At 42.6% G+C, this 19,150-nt stretch overlaps 1 protein-coding gene across 1 annotated transcript in view; it reads left to right on the top strand.

Moving 5' to 3' along the window:
- The window catches only part of Slc27a2 (solute carrier family 27 member 2), a 37,592-nt gene that overhangs the window by 17,151 nt on the left and 1,291 nt on the right, over positions 1-19,150 (top strand). The window contains exons 5-9 of the mRNA XM_028754604.1: positions 6,371-6,565; positions 9,717-9,807; positions 10,695-10,893; positions 13,260-13,357; positions 18,421-18,551. Of these exons, the coding sequence (XP_028610437.1) occupies positions 6,371-6,565; positions 9,717-9,807; positions 10,695-10,893; positions 13,260-13,357; positions 18,421-18,551 (714 nt within the window). The remainder of the gene's footprint in view (positions 1-6,370; positions 6,566-9,716; positions 9,808-10,694; positions 10,894-13,259; positions 13,358-18,420; positions 18,552-19,150) is intronic.

Raw genomic sequence — 19,150 nt, 5'->3', positions numbered from 1 at the left:
TGCTCTTCCGGTGTACACACATGCTGTGTGGCATGTTTATGCTCTTCTGGTGTACACACATGCTTGTGTGGCATGTTTATGCTCTTCTGGTGTACACACATGCTGTGTGGCATGTCTATGCTCTTCTGGTGTACACACATACACATTTGGATCCTTTCTATTTTTAATTAATGTTATCTCAATTGCTGGAAAACAATGATGAATTTTACACTTTCAAAATACTGTGTGCTATGATGTGTAATCTGTGTGTGGACCCTTGTCTAGAACTGGGTGCGGCTTCTCTGGGTTGCTTGAGTGCTACCTGTGTGCAGACTACTTGTAAGCATTCTAAGGAATGAACCAAGTTATCTCAAAAAGCCCCTCATAAAGGGATTTTGTGAATCGTGGGTCATTATAGGTGATTCAGATTCTGTGCACTCAGGGAGAGGTTTAAGAAAAGTTTTACTGTCACCTGTGCCTATAGGTGAATATACCTCCTATACCCAAAAAAAAAAAAAAGATTAAAATAAAAGCATTGTATGAACTTCTCAAAAAAAAAAAAAAGATTGGGTAAAAACTCAAACTCACAAAACAAATTCTGTGTCAGGAACTGCCTCACTCTCATGGCCACTGGAGACTCCAGGGAAAGCACTGAAAGGTGGAAGCTACTATGGCTTCCCTATTCTTAACCACATGCAGTAGTTTTCCTGGTAGAGCAGAGGGCATGGAACAGTGGTACCCCAGGAATGGTTCTTCAGGTCACTGGCTTAGATTTGGCTCCTAGCAAAACATTGCATCAGAGCAAGGACCCTGGAGCCAGCAGGCCTATACCCTGACTCTGCCATTTGAGCAGTGTAGTCAACCTCTCAAAATGTCAGCTTCCCAACAGCCAACACTGACATAATGCTGTTTTCTCTTACGTAGAGTTTAAATACAAAATGAGATTATGGACACAAAGCATAAAGTCTGTCACTAGTAAATGTCTAACAAATGATAGCCATTACCAAAGCAAAGCTGTTGACTGAGGTGATTTATGCTTGTATAGTTGAATCCTCTGTATCTGTTCTGCCCATCTTCCCTTGTAAAATATGGATCTTGCCCTGCAGAGCATTCATTTACAATGAAAAGATAGCTCTGCTTCACGTATTCAGTGGGAAGTTGGACTACTCCCATGTTGTTGATGTAGTTGCCTAAAAACAATATCCTTCAAAAAAATATTTATTTTTTTTCCTTTTTAGATGTATTGTGTATGTGTGTTTTGCCTTCATGTATGTCTGTGCATCATATGTGTGCCTGATGCCAGCAGAGATCAGAAGGGGAAATTGGGTCCTGGAGAACTGTAGTTACATATGGTTGTGAGCCACCATGTGGGTGCTGAGAACCAAACCTGGTTCCTCTGTAAGGGTAGCCAGCATTCCTTAAGGTGGAGACATCGTTTTGGCCCCTTCCTTTAGGAAAGGGGTGTGTATTAGTGCAAGATGTTGCTAAAGCTGAATTCCAGTCTTCTAGTTAGGAACTAAGCAATGGTAAATGGTTCTCAATGGGATTCTGTGTCTCTGCTGGGGTGCAAGGGCAGGAGAGTGACCAAGGAGAGCAAAGAGAGAGGCAGGGAGGAATCCAGAAGCTTTCTGGGAGCCACAAGGAAAAGTCAAGATATTTGGAAGGAGCTGAGAGAGACAAAGCAGTGGGGGACCTGCGGGGTCTCAGCTTACTTCTCCATTGATGTCTGCCATGCCCTTAACACATGGTGGCCTCTCCAGTCTCTCCCAGCCTGAACCACCTGAATTCTGGTAGAAACTGGACAGAGTGGTGTGCAGCAGCACAGGGTACAGAGTAAACAGAGGCAAAACAGAAGAAGAAAAGAGGAGAGAATCAGGAAGGTTGGCCAAAAAACAATGAGTGTGACAGGCACATGGAAATTCTTCAGTCAGGCAAAGAAAGGTGGCTTCAGGTTATCTGGAAGAACATGAAAATCATGTTGAAGAAGCCATCAAACTGCAGAAAGTGGGCAGAGCGTGTAGCCTAGGAAGCCTCTGTTCATCTTAAATGAGGGCATGACAAAATGTGCCTGGACAGCCTCACATGGAAGGGTGGGGTAGGAGACGGACCCTACCTATATAGGGTTTGGAGCTGTAGTAGGGAGGGTTTGATGGGAGGAGAAAGGCCTCTTGGATAAAGCAGGCAGGTGGAGCCTCCCTTGTGTACATCACAGTAGGTGTTAAGAACATGGACTTAGGAATTTTTGAAGATAATGGAGACCTTTTACCTCTTAGAAGTTGCACAGAAAAAAGGGCACCAAGAGAGGAAAGTACACAAGCTGCGTTATCTAAAGAACTAAGAGAGGTTAGATCAATGAGTCAGTAGTTATGGACCAGAGTCTGATACCCAGCATCCACATGATGGCTCACAACTCTCCATAACTCGAGTTACAGGAGTTCTGAAACCCTTTTCTATCCTCCTCTGGCACCAGGAATGCATGTGGTGCACATACATGCAGGCAGAGCACTCACACATATCAAATAAATTAAATGTTATTTTAAAGCTAAAAGATATTGCATCCTTGAACTACATAGAAATCTGAAAGGTGGAGGGAGGGAACTAACATGGTAGATCCAAGGAAGGTAAAACCCAAGAGGCAGGTAACAGGATAAAATTTGAGGGGTGTGGGGTGTCATTCTCTAAGAACATTTGAATTCTGACAGCAGCCCTGAAAACAAGGAAACAATGGTGTGATGCCTTCAGAATTCTAAGCAAAAGTTATTGCCCATCTTGAATTCTATACCCAGCTGTATTATCAATCTGTTTTACAATAAGAATATTTTCAAACTGGGCCTTGTTGCACAGTCCTGAAATCTAAGCTACTTGGGAGTAAAGTTTAATGAATCAAGAGATAAAAATGTAAACATTTACGTTAGAAAGGTGGAAATAAGAAAAACTCCAAGAGTTATAGTGTCTTTCTCAGAGCTGTAAGCCAAGGGCAAATGGTTGAGGCAGAGAAATGGAATGAATACAGTATTCTTCAATTTACTCATTTCAGTACTGATTTTTATGCTGTATACTCTTTTTCTCTCTCAGTTTCAGTTTATTCTTCTTTCCCTTCACTCCTTCCTTTCTTCTTTCTTTCTTTCTTTTCTTTAGACAGATCCTGATGTATCTGACCTCAAACCAGCAAGTTCAAGGATGACCTTGAACTTCCTATCCCTCTGCCTCTGAAAAGAGTGATGTCCGAAAGTATGTGTATTTGTTTTTTGGGACAACTCCTTAGCTATCTTTGTGACCCTGGCTCTTCTCTGAAGCTTTCCAAGGCTCTGTTTCTTCATTTGAAATATATGATACTTTATGATCTGTCTTGTCTGGTGTGTTTTAGAAACTTCAGTAAGACAGTACAGGCCAAAGGCTGACATATAGACAAGCCCTTGGTGAAAATATTCTACTTACTTTAATTTTCTGGTTCTTTGCATTCTTCCCAGGACACCCTGACCTCTTACCTTTGACTAGTCACTAAATCCCGGTGGGAACCTAAGCCCCAGGTGTATTTGTGCGTCTCGTCTCAGCTCCGATGTAGAAGACAAAGTAGAGAAATGATAGAGGAAAGTGACCCACAGTCCATTCCTTAGGGAAGCGGTATGGATGGTAAAGATGAACTGTGTCCTCAAGGGAAGGAAGAGCGTGCGTGAGTCACATACAGCTACTGGCAAGCAAAAGGCAAAAGTAAAAACTGGGCCTCTTAAAAGTTCCCAGATCTCATTTGTGTCAGGAACATTTCCAACCTTCAAACCTTAATCCGTTCTGCTAATGTAATAAGATCCTTGGGCTGTGCTGTGAAAACCGAGCCCATGGCATTGTGATTGTACACCCAGCAACCTGCCACCCGCAGGTGTCTTGCTGCACCTGTGAGGCTGGCCAGCTGCCCACACACCTAGGCATCTGCACGCTTAACTCTGCTCTTATGTGGATGCCCCAGTCATGGGCTGCTGAGCATTCCCTGGTGGGGGTTGCTTATTTAAACACAGGGATTATGCTGCATGCAAAACACAGGCCCAGAGGATTCAGAAATATACTTGGTCTCCAGGGAAGACACGTCTAATGAAAGAGAGGCAGGATGTTAGACAGGAAGTGGATGACATGTGTGAGAAGAGAACTGAGCTACGCATGGAACTAATAAGGTCGTGAATTTACATGTGGAAAGGCTCTTGTGCAGCAAGGTCACCCAGACTTGGGTGAGCACCAAGGTCAGGTGGTTGTTGTTAAGTGAGAATAAGTACTTTTCAAATACTGGAATGTTTTAGTCTCAGAGTTCCCATGGAAGAGAGCAGGAAGAGAACGGGCTGAAAATCTGACAGTCCTTTCTGAGGAGAAAAACATTTTTATGGGCTGTGGAACCCTACAATTAGTGGTAATATTAGGGAGTGATTGATAATCAGCATTCCAGGACAGCAGCCAACATAAGCCAGAACTGCCCAGCAAACAGGCATACCGTCTACCGCCTGACAGGTACTTAGTAATTGTCAAAGAGAACACAGTGACCTGTGGGCCTATAGAGCCAACGAAGAGATTATATTTCTAAGCAGCCAGTACACCCAGGATGTACACAGGTGCAAAACCCCTCAAACTACTTTGACTTGAGACTCTGGCCACTCTCTGTACATTCTCCACAGAAAGACAGCTCAAGGGACCCATTTTCTTCAGTGACAATGTATGCCCACATCTTTAGCTAGAAGGCCACAGTGAGCTTTACCACCTAAGTCCTTTGGCCAATCAAGCTACTTAAAAATCAAACCTATACTTGCTGCTTCTAGGCCATCCATGGAACCAATTCAAAGTTTCCTTCTAGTTGCCACAGTCTCCCTCCACCCTCGCCGTGTGTGTGTGTGTGTGTGTGTGTGTGTGTGTGTGTGTGTGTGTGTCTGTCTGTGTGTCTGTGTGTCTGTGTGTCTGTGTGTCTGTGTGTCTGTGTGTAGCACATGCTATATTCCAAAGTTCCTTCTCTGAAAGTAATGAAAAGATTGAAAGACCTGGGCAAGGTAGCTTACACATTAGAGGAAACTGAGGCAGAAGAATTGCTACAAGTTGAAGGCCAGTCTGGACTGCAGAGTGAGACTCTGTATCAAAGAAATGTAAAGAAGGAAGGAAGGGGACTGGAGAGATGGCTCAGCGGTTAAGAGCACTGGCTGTTCTTCCAGAGGTCCTGAGTTCAATTCCCAGCAACCACATGGTGGCTCACAACCATCTGTAATGCAAACTGATGCCCTCTTCTGCTATGTCTGAAGACAGCTACAGTGTACTCATATAAATCAATAAAAATATTTTTAAAAAAAAAGAAGGAAGGAAGGGGAGGAAAGAGGAGGAAGAGGAGGAGGAGCAGCAGCAGGGCCACCAGCAGTACCACAGCCATGATGATCTAAGCAAATAAATTACCACTTAGAGAGGAGAGTTCTTGTTATCTGGCACATCTACACTGTCCTAGGCCACGTCCTGTTCAAATAAAGGCACAGTTTACAAATAAAAGGTTCTACTTTTACTTATCTGTCTTTTCCATCAAGCTGCAGTCTCCTAGAGAAGTTGCCTTAAAACTCTCTTTGGTGGGGTCACCTCTGCAGGTAAATGAAGGAAGCAGCATGGTCCCCTCATCACCTCTGATGTCTCTAGGTCTCCTTTGGGTGTTTACACACAGAACAGCTTATCTTTCTTGATTTTCATTTCTGGCAAAGCCTCTCTTTCTCAGACCACCTGAGCAGCTAGAAGCCAGCTAACTCCTTCTCTTTCCCTTCTTATCCTCTCGAGATGGTTCACTGCATTGGCTGAGCTGCAGCAAGCCTGGTGACCCTAGACATACCTGGTAAACGTGGTCCAGACCCCTCTCACACGGCTGCTCTTCAATGATTTATGGGAAGTGCCCCCATCTCTGCCCCATCTCAGTTGGACTCCCAGTTTTCTTTGTTGCCACATAAAAGCTTTTGCTTTGCCAACAGAAACACCCAGGATCCTACTGGAAGAAGGATGTGTCCATTTCTGACCATTTTCCATGGGTGCATGGACACTCACCAGCCCTGTTAGAAAACTATAAGCATTTTACACTGGATATGAATTAAATGTTGGCATTATCTGGTTTGTCTGCTTGTTTCATCTTGCCTCAAATAAAAGTGGAAAATGCACGTTTTATTATTAAACCAGCATTCCAGTCTATGGTGGTCATGTTGCAGAAAGAGGGCACTGTGTCTTTGAGTGATAGACAAGGCATACACTAAGATGAATTTGTAACCAACACAAATATGAAATAAAATAAGGACAACTACCACCATAAAGTAAACACATAGAATCTGAATACAATGAATACATAAATATAAGTTCTCAAAGGGTTAACATTGCCTACCCCCCCCCGTTACCATAGAAACCAAATGACCGTGACCACAAAGTGAAAATCGCACTGGGAAATGGCTTACGAGGAGATGTGTGGAGAGAGTTCATCAAGAGATTTGGGGACATTCACGTTTATGAGTTCTACGCTTCCACTGAAGGCAACATCGGATTTTTGAACTATCCAAGGAAAATCGGTGCTGTCGGAAGATCAAACTACCTACAAAGAGTTAAGTACCCTGAAAGATGAGCAAATGTGTAGCTGGCTTTCAGAATCAATTCCTTTACAGCTGTATCATGATGCAGCATCAGAACCATGCCCCGCCAGCATCAGCAAGAGAAACTCACCCATTCTATTTGATGATAGCCTTGAGTTCATCTCTCGGTCAGCAACTTGTTACGTTACTTTTAGCATTTGAAATCTTTGTGAAGCCTTCCTCCATTTATACTTGTGCATGGGAGAAAAACCTGAAGGTTACCCTTTTCATAAGTTGATTATATACTGTGAAATGCGATATTCCCCTTAATTTAGGTGTGCATGAAAATCACACTGGGAATTCCGTGTGTGTGTGTGTGTGTGTGTGTGTGTGTGTGTGGTGTGTTGGTTTGTGTGTGTATGGTGTGTGTGTGTGTGGTGTATGTGTGTGGTGTGTGTGTGGTGTGTGTGTGTGTGTGGTGTGTTGGTTTGTGTGTGTATGGTATGTGTGTGTGGTGTATGTGTGTGGTGTGTGTGTGGTGTGTGTGTGTGTGGTGTGTGTGTGTGTGTGTGTGTGTGTGTCCAGCTTCCTGCCTGTGGGTTCGGTTGTTCTGAGATAAGGCCCTGGTGTTTTTAAAAAGCCATTAGGATTAAGAGCAGCAGCCTAGACCTTCAGAGAACTGAGATGCTCTGGTCATATGCATGTTCTCCTCACGGGTTTACCAGAAAGATGTGTCTTATTTCTTTTTCTTCTCTCAGTTGTTTTATGACCTGGGGACCTTGAAGAGTCTGTTCTCTTGGTAGTCAGTCATTCCAAGAATAACCATGGATAATGGCCCTCCATTGGCCTGTGCAGTCAGCATTACCTTATCTCTGACTTGGAGACAGACACAGCAGAGCTGTGAGATAGCCTTTGTCCCTGGGAATAACCAATAAAGTAATGAGAACGGTAGTCCATATGCTAAATACTATGACTCTGAAGGGCAGATCTAAGCACACCACTTGCTAGTTGAGTCACCCTGGGAAGTTATATACATTCCTTAGGCCTCAGTTTCAACATCTTGAAACAGAGATAGAATGGAAAGATTGAGTCCACCGCCTAGTGGAAGCTCGGGGTTAATACGGGGGGGTATGGGGGGGGAAGACCTGCTAAGTTATTTTTGCAAAATCCCTGTTGTGTAACAACCTGGGGCATAAAGCCTTCCATTTCTTATACTCCAGTTGGAGCACAAGCCATTCCCAAGTCCAAGGACCCTCTCCAACAACGGCACCAAACTCACACTGTGCAACTCAGTCCCTGACCTCTGGGCCTCTGCTGTCCAGTAAGGTAGCCTCTAGCTATGTGTAAATATTTAAATGTCAATAAAGCAAATTTTTGAATTCAGTTTGTCATTCACAGTAACAGCTGCCTTGCAAGTGTTCAGTAGGCACATGTTACCGGCCCCACCCTGAACAGAGCAGATATTTCTACCATCATGGACAACTCTACTGAGTCATGCAGCTATAGGCTGGAATGTTAGTGTCAGGCCAGTGTGAACTAGCCTAGCTGTGGAGATCAAGGCCAACCACAAGCAGGGGGCAGCGTTGCTACTGTTGACCTCTAAGAGGACTTTTATGAAAATTTGTTTTCAATTAAACTTCTTCTTACACATGTACATATGCACGCCTAGCTCTTTCCTTTCGTCCATTGGTCCTCATGTCCTTTTTGTCAGCTTTTCTACATGAAACAAACTCCTTTAAAAAGGAAAAGGAGGAAAAAGAATTTTTTTTAAAAAATCCAGATATCCCAGTAGTTAATGTGGAAAGAAACATTAATGACAACTACAAGATCTTTGATGTTCCTATAAATTAAATCAGTGTACATTTGTTGTCCATAAAAGCCACTTGGTTTTTGATGGTGGTGGCTTGGGTTTTTGTTTTGTTTTTCTAGACAGGGTTTCTCTGTGTAGCCCTAGCTGTCCTAGAACTCACTCTGTAAACCAAGGTGGCCTCAAACTCAGAGATACGCCTGCCTCTGCCTCCCAAGTACTGGGACCAAGAGTGCCAGCACCACTTGGTTTTAATGAAGTTGAATTTGAAGTTGGCACAGTAAACATGGCTGGAAGTTATATCTGATTACTGTTGTACTTGCTGGTTTTGTGAATACAGAAAACTAATGTGTTTAGTATTAAGATGGTATACATTCTTATGCTGTGAAGATGTATATTAAGATAGAGTTGGGGTATTTGTGCTTTAATTTTGGTTTTAGTTTTGTAGTACAGGGATTGAACCCAAGGCCTTGCAAGTACTAGACAAGCATTTACCACTAAGTCACAAGCAAAAGTTTTTCAAACTTTTATTTCACAATAAACTCTAAGTTTCCCATATTCCAGTATCCCTATACACACACACACACGCACACCAAGTACCTGGGATTATAGGTATATACCACCACACCTAGTTGTGATAGCCATTTAATAACTTTTTAATCATGAGCCGTGTAATTTTTGCTTTGATTCTTAAATATATTGACTAGTGTGTCCCCGGGGATGAGGGGACCAGCCGTCTGATGGTAACATATTAGTGCGTGACTAAATAAGACTGTAAATTTATAATCTGTCTACCAAAAGAGAATGCTCCTAATAGTTTTATTTATAATAGACCAAAATTAGAAATAATTCAAGTACTCATTAAAAATATCCATTAACAGAATAAGTATAGTATATTTATACAAGGGAAAATTGAATGTCAATAAAAAGTGGGTCAGTAGGGCTGGAGGTAAAGCCCAAAGGTGGGGTGTTTGTACGGCTTGTGCAAGTCTGGGCTCTGTCTCCAGCACCATTCACAGCAACAGCACAGGGAAGAGCAGCAATGTGTGCTGATGTCCACAGACAGAGTAACTCAGATAAGACACACACTTCATTCAGGCACACACTTCCTTATTGGGTTTTAAATTAATTGGTGGTAATGAAAGTCAAAATGGTGGTTAACCACACTGTAGTGGGCAGAAGGCAACTTGCTCAGTAAATTGAAAAATGTTCTATATCTGGATCTGGGTGGTAATTACAGATGCAAAATCCCACGCATGCTGTGCACTGAAGGTATGTGTGATATGTGTCCTTTCTGCACTTTTTGTGATACAGTAAACATATAAAAACTGAAAAGCTCAGCTGATATGCTCAAATGATATTTTTAATTTCGGTAGAAAGTTGTAAGGTATGAGCTGATCAAGTATGACGTGGAGAAGGATGAGCCCGTCCGTGACGCAAATGGATATTGCATCAAAGTCCCCAAAGGTACTATGGACTCTGCGAAATTAACTGTGCACGAAATTATCCTGACTAAGCAACATTTAAGGACTAACATAGTATTGCCAGCTGGTAAATTTTATTTAAAATAGCAGAGAAAACATGTTTATTTGAGTATTCTTAAAAACTGTAAAACTTACAGAAGGCACTAGCTTACCTTAATATATAATTAGACTTTTAAACTAGTTGAACACCTTGCTTGTAAGGTACTTTGTGGAGAGGTCTAGGCTGCTACAGCGACAAAGCCTTAGATGGACCTTATGTTTATGCTTTTACCCACTATGCATTTGTCTATGTGTGGTCATGTGTAGAAATCATTATTGAGTAAAAGATTAGCAATAAGATAATTAATTACAACTGGGTGACCTGCAGAATAGGATCCATGTGTCTGTGATATGCACGCACTCAGACATGATCTGCATCCCTTCCTTTTCTTACCTCTGTGGTCAGACACCTGACAAGAAGCGTCATAGGGCAGGGAGGGCTTGTCCTGGCTCACGGTTGAAAAGACAAAGTCCTTCATGCTGGTGAAGGTGAAATGACAGGACTATAAGTCGGTCACATTGCAGTGAGAAAGCAGAGCACGGACTGGAAGTGGAACCCTGAAGTGAGGCTCTACTTCAGAAAGGGTCCACAGCATTCCAAAACAGTATCAGCAGCTGGGGGTCAAATTCAAACACACAAACCTATGGGAGACACTTCCAATTTCAACCACAGCATGGTATATATAAATACACAAGATAAGAAATGGCACTGCCTACAGCCAGCTCATTGCCAGTGGGCCCTCAATAAGCCATCAATTTTAAGATAAAATAATAATAAGATGTGCTTTTCTCTTCACAAAAAAAATAACAGTTTGCTCTCTTCTGACTCAGGTGAGGTTGGACTCTTGATCTGCAAAATCACAGAGCTCACACCATTTTTCGGCTATGCTGGAGGAAAGACACAGACAGAGAAGAAAAAACTCAGAGATGTTTTTAAGAAAGGAGATGTCTACTTCAACAGCGGAGATCTCCTCATGATTGATCGTGAAAATTTCGTCTATTTTCATGACAGAGTTGGAGATACATTCCGGTTGGTACTTCTGAATTATTGAACCCAAAACAAATACACACACTTTGCTCTGGTCCTAAGTCAGGATCAGATGCCACCTTCCCCAAGATGCTTCAGTTTTTCCTGCCCCTTTGTGACATTTTGACTCCTATATTCCCAGAAAATACAGAGCCATGAAGCCTGCTTCCCCCCACCCCTCCAGAAATATCAAAATAAAGGCAGGGTATCTCTTCCTTGTTTCTGGAGCCTGAAGTCCACCCAAATGCTCTTTAAAAAAAAAAAAATCTATTTATTATTTATTTATTTAATGTATGTGAGAACACTGTAGCTGTCTTCAGACACACCAGAAGAGGGCATCAGATCCCATTACAGATGGTTGTGAGCCACCATATGGTTGCTGGGAATTGAACTCAGAACCTCTGGAAGAGCAGTCAGTGCTCTGAACTGCTGAGCCATCTCCCCCAACTACCCTTCAGTCTCCTGCATATTTAGTGGACACTTTTAGGAATTTTCACATATTTCTAATCAGACAGCTTTTGTTTTTGGATTAAAATGAGTGCAAATTAATGTGATGTTGATCTGGTTGAGGAGGTGAGAGGTTCAGAGCCTTTACCCCCTCCTTCCTGTCCTCCATCTCCAATCACACAGTCTCCACAAAACCCCCAGGCTAGCATACAGAAGTTTGGCAGTCCTTTTAGTAAATGGTGACCTGAGTTTCCAACCATATCTCTCAGTCCTCCAGTTCATGGCAGAGGCTTCTTTCCTGTGTGAATTCCCTGATATAGGAATGCCCCAGAAAGGACCTACTACAGTGAGTGACACAGGTCACTACCCTTGAGTGATTAAATCGAGAAAGCATGGAACTTAGCTGGCTACAGTCTAAAGATCAAAGTTAAATGAGAACCACGCCCCCAGACTCACCAAGGCCCTGGCTGCCTGTATTACAGTTTTGTTTTTTAATTGGCTTACAAAAGCAACAGATTTTGTGTGGAAAAAAAAGGAGTGGCCATATGTTAATCATTCTTTCACTCATTTTTCTGAGATGTCTGGATGGTCTTCAGTGCTTACTTTATCCTTAAAATTCTCTGGCCCAGGGAATTTTATGCCACCTTCATTAAGAGATTACTTCAAGAGGCTGAGGAGATAGCCAATACAGTTTTTGCCTTGTAAGCACAAAGACCAAAGTTCAGTCCCCAGATCCCACACTTTAAGAGCTGGGTTTGATGGCACATGTTTGTAATCTAAACCTGGAGAGGCAGAAACAGACCCCTGAGCCTTCTGGTCTATCAGTCACCCTCAGCAACTTGTTGAGTTTCATGCTAGTGAGGGATCTTGGTTGTTTTGTTTTGCTTTGCTTTGCTTTGCTTTGCTTTGCTTTGCTTTGCTTTGCTTTGCTTTGCTTTGCTTTGCTTTGCTTTGCTGTTTTGTTTTGTTTTGTTTTGTTTTGTTTTGTTTTGTTTTGTTTTGTTTAAAGAGTAGACAGTGCCTGAGGACAAACACTCAAGGTTTTCCTCTGGCCTCCATGCACACGTTATAAAACATACACACATGCATGCATGAATGTGAATGTGCACGCACACGCACGCCTGTGCACAGAAACACACACAGACACATACACGCATACTTTTGAGAGATCTAAAGGGTATTTTCATAAATCCTCTAATTCTTTTTTTTCTTTTTTTTCTTTTTTTTTTTTGTTTGTTTTTTCGAGACAGGGTTTCTCTGTATAGTCCTGGCTGCCCTGGAACTCACTCTGTAGACCAGGGTAAATCCTCTAATTCATAATTAAATGAAAAATTGTACCTGGCTTGGCCTTAACATTACAATCTCTATGTAATAAAAGTATAATTTAGCTGGGCAGTGGTGGTGCATGCCTTTAATCCCAGCACTTGGGAGGCAGAGGCAGGCAGATTTCTGAGTTCGAGGCCAGCCTGGTCTACAGAGTGAGTTCCAGGACAGCCAGGGCTACACAGAGAAACCCTGTCTCGAAAAAACAAAAAACAAAAAAAAAAGTGTAATTTTTTTTATTTTTTAACTAAAAGCTTTGTTATTGAGACAACTTGAAATATAACAATGAAATTTCGCTAAATAGAAGTTCACTCACTGAATTAAATTAGATATTAAAGAAAAAACCTGAGTAGCCTAAACAAAGCAAAAAGAAGTTGAGATGTATTTCTGATAATGACTTTTTTAGCCAGTCTGGATTTCACATGTTTTGTGTGACAAGCTTGAGATCCCACATGTTACTGTGTATGTCTATACAGAATGCTACAAGTGAGTTGAGGGTTTTAGGAGCCAGAATGGGAAGACCAGCCACCTCACTGAGATCTGAAAGAAACTGGCCAGAAAGCAAGCGTGGCCTCAGCTAACCCTGCCTTTTCTCCCAGGTGGAAAGGAGAGAACGTAGCTACCACGGAAGTCGCTGACATCGTAGGACTGGTAGATTTTGTTGAAGAAGTGAATGTTTATGGCGTGCCTGTGCCAGGTATGTAGAAGACACTGAACAGAGTCGTAACAGCAGGCCAAGGTTTGTTGCTTTCTCCTGATGCCTAGACAGTGAAGAGGGGTCAGCCGCTGGGGGCTAGAGAGTTTCTCTCTGCTCTGCGCACCATTGTCAAAGTAATTTGTGCATCTGATGTTGGCCTGCCTCTGTGCTTTAGCTGCCGCTTAAATTAGGGTTCTTTGGCAAGGGAAGTCTCCCAATTTTGAGGTCTCTGGCTTACCTAGAACGCTTAGGGGCTGCAAAGTATTGTATTGCTTCTAAAGTCGAAGGTGCAAGTAAGAACACTTACAGTCTCTCTAGAAAAAAAAACTAGGGAGGGGCAAATTTTGTTCAGCCTCTTCTTGTAGAGCAGGTTCCTAAGACCAGACCAGACCCTGAGTTTCAGAATCATCACAGAGACACTGAGGTGTCCACAGATCTGACTCCGCCAGCAGAGTGGGAAGAAGCATGGCTCCAACACCTGTTGGCTGTTTCATGAGTCACTCAAATTAGGATAACACTGGCCTTGCCATTGAAATTGTCAGAATTATTTTACTTTAGTTTCATAAATATCAAATATACTTATCAAACTATACTAGGCTTTCCATGAGTATTAATCATTTTAATTGTAGATATTAGAGAGGATTAAATTCTTCAAGTCAATGCCCAGATATAAGATGTCAGGCAATTATTGTCTCAAAAACTGAGTTTTGGGGATTCTCACCCTTTATTTAAAGTAGAAATCAAATGGCCCCTTTTCCTGCACATTGACAGTGCCATAGGTTGTGTGACAACACTTTGCCTGAGGAAACACAACATGTACATTTACTCATCCCACATAGAGAACCTGTGGCAGGCCAAAGTGAAGATGCCACCAAAGTCCCATTGGTGAACCAATAAGTTTTATTGGGGTTACTTACAAAAATATGGGTGAAGAGTTACTTACATGAGCAGAAATGACTCAAAGACAGCTCATCACCAAAGCTCCTCCCAGCATGGGTAACGGCTCACAGAGCTTCAAACCTGGAGCATAATGCCCAGCCTGCAGGCAGCTCAGCAGACTGGAGAGAGTCCTTTCCAGGTGCTTCGGTTGGTCTAAACCTCATCCAGGCGATTCTACTGGTTTTTGCTTCTTCTGGGAAGCTTGTCTGGTCTGAGAGTTTTCTTTGCAATTTGGCTTGTCTGAGAGAATCTCTTAGCAGTCTTTATTGCTTGCAAGGCAGGGCCTAGTGAATCTGGTAAGTTTCAGGGACTTCCTGAAACTACTTTAAATTGTTTACCTTGCTACATCTGCATATTTATTTTTGTAAAAGATCTTTTTCATATCCATGCAATAATATGTAGTGTATTCTCCCTTTTCTCATCCTCTGCCACGAGATTTCTATTTCCAGGTTATATATGCATGCATGGTTTAGTATATATCTATAAAACCCAGGAGCCACAAATGAGAGAAAATACATGATAGTTGCCCTTTTGAAACTGAATTAATTCACTTTGCATAATTATCTCCAGTTTTCTTCATCTTTCTACAAATGACCTAACTTCAGTCTTCATTGTGGTTAGAAAATATTCCATTGTGTACATAACACCACATTTTCTTATTGACTTGGGTTGTTTCTATAACTTAGCTGTTGTGAACTGTGCTGTAATCTCACTGATATGCAGATGTCTCTGTGATGAGTTGGAGTCCTTTGGGTAAGTCCCAGGAGTGGATAGCTAAGTTGCACGTTAGATCTGCTTTTAGTTTTCCTCATTAAATCACCATATAGATTTCCATAGTAGCTGGATTGATTTACATTCCCGTCAGCTGCAGGGTGGGTATCCTTCATACCTGTGTCCCTATGATCTAATGACAATGATGTGATGGATAGAAAGCATAGCCTCAGGTCACAGAGTTTTGACAGGGTACAGGATATTCCTCAGTTTGGAGAAAAATGCAGCAGACCCTCAGCTACTATAACACAAGTGTCCCAGTCATGGTGTCAGCCACCATGACACCCTAGGCTCACAGAGACCCCTCTTATAGCAGTGAGTGTGACTCTAAGTGCTAAGCCTTAAAACTTTTCTTAAGTACCTGAGAAAATCTGAAACATGGATTGAAAGCCCCGTATTCCTCAGAGTCTCAGACAGGCAACATCGCCATACCCGAGAACTTGCTAACACTGAAGTGTGAGACCCAGCCAGACCTGATGAACAGGTGGGCCCAGGAAGCTGTACTTCTGAATCCCTCTAGCAACTCAGTTCTCAACCTTCCTAATGTTGAAACCCTTTAAAGTAGTTCTTCATGTTGTAGTGACCCCCAGCCATAAAATTATTTCATTGCTACTTCAGTTATGAATCATGATGTAAATGTCTGATATGTAGGATATCTGCCTGATATGAGACCCCCCATGAAAGGTTTTTTTTCAACACCCCCCAAGGGGTCACCATCCACAGGCTAAGAACTGCTGCTCTAATGACTCTTAAAAACACTAGGGGTGTGGCTCAGTGGCAGAGTCCTTGCCCAGCATGCATTCACAGGCTCTGGCTTTGATTCCTAGGTCCCCACATACAACCTACATACAACATTCAAAGCTGATTTAGACACAATGAAAATGGCCTAGTATATATGGTCATTAGACAGCATTGTGATTATACTAAACATCATTGAAGTGTGAAAATGATGAATTTCATATTTTACACAATTTTTAAAATGTGAGCATGATGTTGCACAGTTGTGATCTCAGCACTCAGTAGGACTAAAGTGTAAGTCACTTCAAGGTCAGTCCAAGCCATGTAGTGAGTTCCAGACTAGCTTGGAGTGTGTGTGTGTGTGTGTGTGTGTGTGTGTGTGTGTGTGTGTGTGTAGTGAAATCCTATCTCAAAAAAAAAAAGTACAATCAACAAAAGTCCCACTGAAGTATGAAAAACACTGAAGCATTTCTCAAAATCAAAATGTAGCCAATATTGCAGTCACCTGGAAAAATCTGTAAATTCCAGAGCTAATGCATCAGAACTTCTAGAACTTGGGATCCAGAATCTTCCAAGTGAGCCTGTGAGCTAGGGTTGACAGTCACTTTGTAGAACAAAAAAACAAAAACAAAAAAAAGAGTGTCAGAGTTCTGTACAGTCTTTAGAGCAAGGAGCAGCTGTGCTCAGTGTCGCTCTGTAATGTAACTGAAACACTTTGAAATGCTCAAGAAGAGTGTGGTAGCCTGGAGACTTCCCTAACCAGTGTGGCCAACCATCAAATGTGCTCCTTTTCAGAGCCCGTGGCCACCAGCCAGGTATGTGAAGTGATGCTGGACCTCTTCCATCTGAGAATCCTGAAAGACAGGCTAGAGATGAACTCTGAAGTCCTGCCCAGCTTCAGATTCTGAGTCGTTCTGACTGCCATCCAGGATTCCAGCCACAGTAGACAGCTAACCTAACCTGGAAATGCAGCAGGCCCTCTTAGTTCAGGTGTCCATGCACCGAGTGACCATGAGCCTCAGTTGTCACTTTTACACCAGGGAAGAACTTCTAGTTTGGGACCAAGCATGGCGGTGTCAGACAAGAATGGTCTAAATACTCTAGAACTTCCAGTTCTGAATAAACCTTTCTGTGGTGATGAAAATATCTAGGGCAGTAGCCAACAGTCACAGCATGGCTGCTAAGTACTTAAAATATAGGTAGGACAACTGAACATTTGAATTCTTTTCTTTCACTTAAGTGTAATTGATTTTAGTTTTAGTAACCATATGTGGGCCGTGGCTACTGTGTTAGACAGTACACCTCCCAAGAATAGATCAGGACTGATCTTCATAGCCTGAACCTTCTTCCTGGAGTTGAATTAGTCAGAGAAAACCTCTAAGAGTCAGTGCCTGGGTCCTAACAGGCCCACCTCCTGCCAGGCCAGGCGTTGTCACTGTCAGAGCATAGAGTAAGAGCCAGTTAGGGCATTATTTCTGCTGTGCCAGCTCCCACCATGATTCCAAGAGCTCACTGGGGATATTTGAGGTTCATGAGACAGGTATGAGGGACCCCTTAAGAAAAAGGGTCAGGCACCCTGCCTTCCTCCTGCAGGTCAGAGGGAAAATGAATGAGGAGGCATTTTTTTATGTCCTTTTGTTTTTTGGGTAAACATACAATCACCATGGGAGAGATTTCAAACACTGGGGCCCAGGTGACCAAGGACGGCTCCTTCTTCCTGATTACAGCTAAGTAGTTAAGGGAAGTGGACCTGGACTCCCACTGGGTCTACTGGATCATGTAGAAAATATATTAATACCTAATTACCACTGTCCTCCCAAGCAAACAATAATAATTGTCCTAATCACCTTCACTAACAGCCCTGCTGCAGATCAGTTTTCTCTGTGGTGTATGTTCCCTTGAGAGTACTGGGCATGAACGAAGGACACACAACAGCCCGCTCACCAGTGCACCTGTCTTCATCCTCTGAAGCACACAGCAAGAAGGCTGTTAGGAGCTTTGACTGAATGAGTAACTTTCAAAGGCAATGTTTATACCCACAGCACAACAGACCCAATATTGTGATCTAATTGACAAACCCAGCTCAGTTATTCACAGCAGTGGAGTGAGGACTTCTTGCAAATAAAAATTTCCTGTAGCCACACCAGTATCCTACGCAGATAGCTTTGCAGAGGCCACTAAGAAGAATGACAGCTGCAAGCAAAGAAATCGAGGCCTACTTGTCAGCATCAGTCTCTGATGCTGCCTGGTCCTTGCTGTAGGACCTTGGACGCACTGTTGAATGCTTTTAAATCTCAATTTTCTTTATCCTTAAAATTAACCCCTGAGCCTCTTTATACGGTTTTTGCTGTGGTTAAATGAGAATATTCTGAGTATAGGTCATGACAAATATTAAAGAGTCAATGTCGAACTATTATTAACTGTATTATTTAATTGTTAGTTAATATTCTTAGTAATAGTGTATTCACCGTAGAATAACATGGACATACACTTGAAATAAAAATTGGAACTATTCAAGAGAGACATAATGCTGGTTGTTGTCAGTCCGTACTTCTTTGACCTGGAGAGCCTCATGAATGAGATCACCAGCTAATGGCTTCTCACCATGTTTCCAGGTCATGAGGGTCGAATCGGGATGGCCTCGATCAAGATGAAAGAAAACTATGAGTTCAATGGAAAGAAACTCTTTCAGCACATCGCGGAGTACCTGCCCAGTTACGCAAGGCCTCGGTTCCTGAGGATACAAGTGAGGAGACTTTCCAAGTTCCAGTCTCTCCCAGGCGCTGTCTTAGGGAAGCACCCCCCATCATCCGTGGTGACCACAGTTGCCCGATTATTACCATCCTCTCAGGACAGCTCAGGAAGAAGTGCCGCAGCTCAGGAAGGACAGGAAAACACCAGAAATAGAGCAAATAGAAATCCATCGAAATCTTTCCCTCCCTGTAATGACAGGCCAATTTATTCACCCGTAGCCTTAGCAAATAACAAAGTCAGTGTTTGATGAGCTGTCAAAGACACTCAAAGAGAAATTATCTCTCCCTCCCCCTGGTTTTGGTTAACTTTTCTTGGTTTTCTGTGCTAGGGGTAACACCCAGGACCTTGTTTAATAAGATTTATTTATTTATTTAATGTATATGAGTTCTCTATCTGCATGTACACCTGCATGCCAGAAGAGGGCATCAGATCCTATTACAAATGGTTGTGAGCCACCATGTGGTTGCTGGGAATTGATTGAACTCAGGACCTTTGGAAGAGCAGACAGTGCTCTTAACGCTGAGCCCTCTCTCCAGCCCAAGGGGAGTCTCTACAGGGGAAATTCTAGTTGAGCATCATCAGTAACTCAGA

Source organism: Grammomys surdaster, unplaced genomic scaffold, assembly GCF_004785775.1.
Source record: "Grammomys surdaster isolate TR1022 unplaced genomic scaffold, NIH_TR_1.0 129, whole genome shotgun sequence".
In the NCBI taxonomy this organism is placed as follows: domain Eukaryota; kingdom Metazoa; phylum Chordata; class Mammalia; order Rodentia; family Muridae; genus Grammomys; species Grammomys surdaster.
This window is presented reverse-complemented; position numbering and strand designations above follow the sequence as displayed.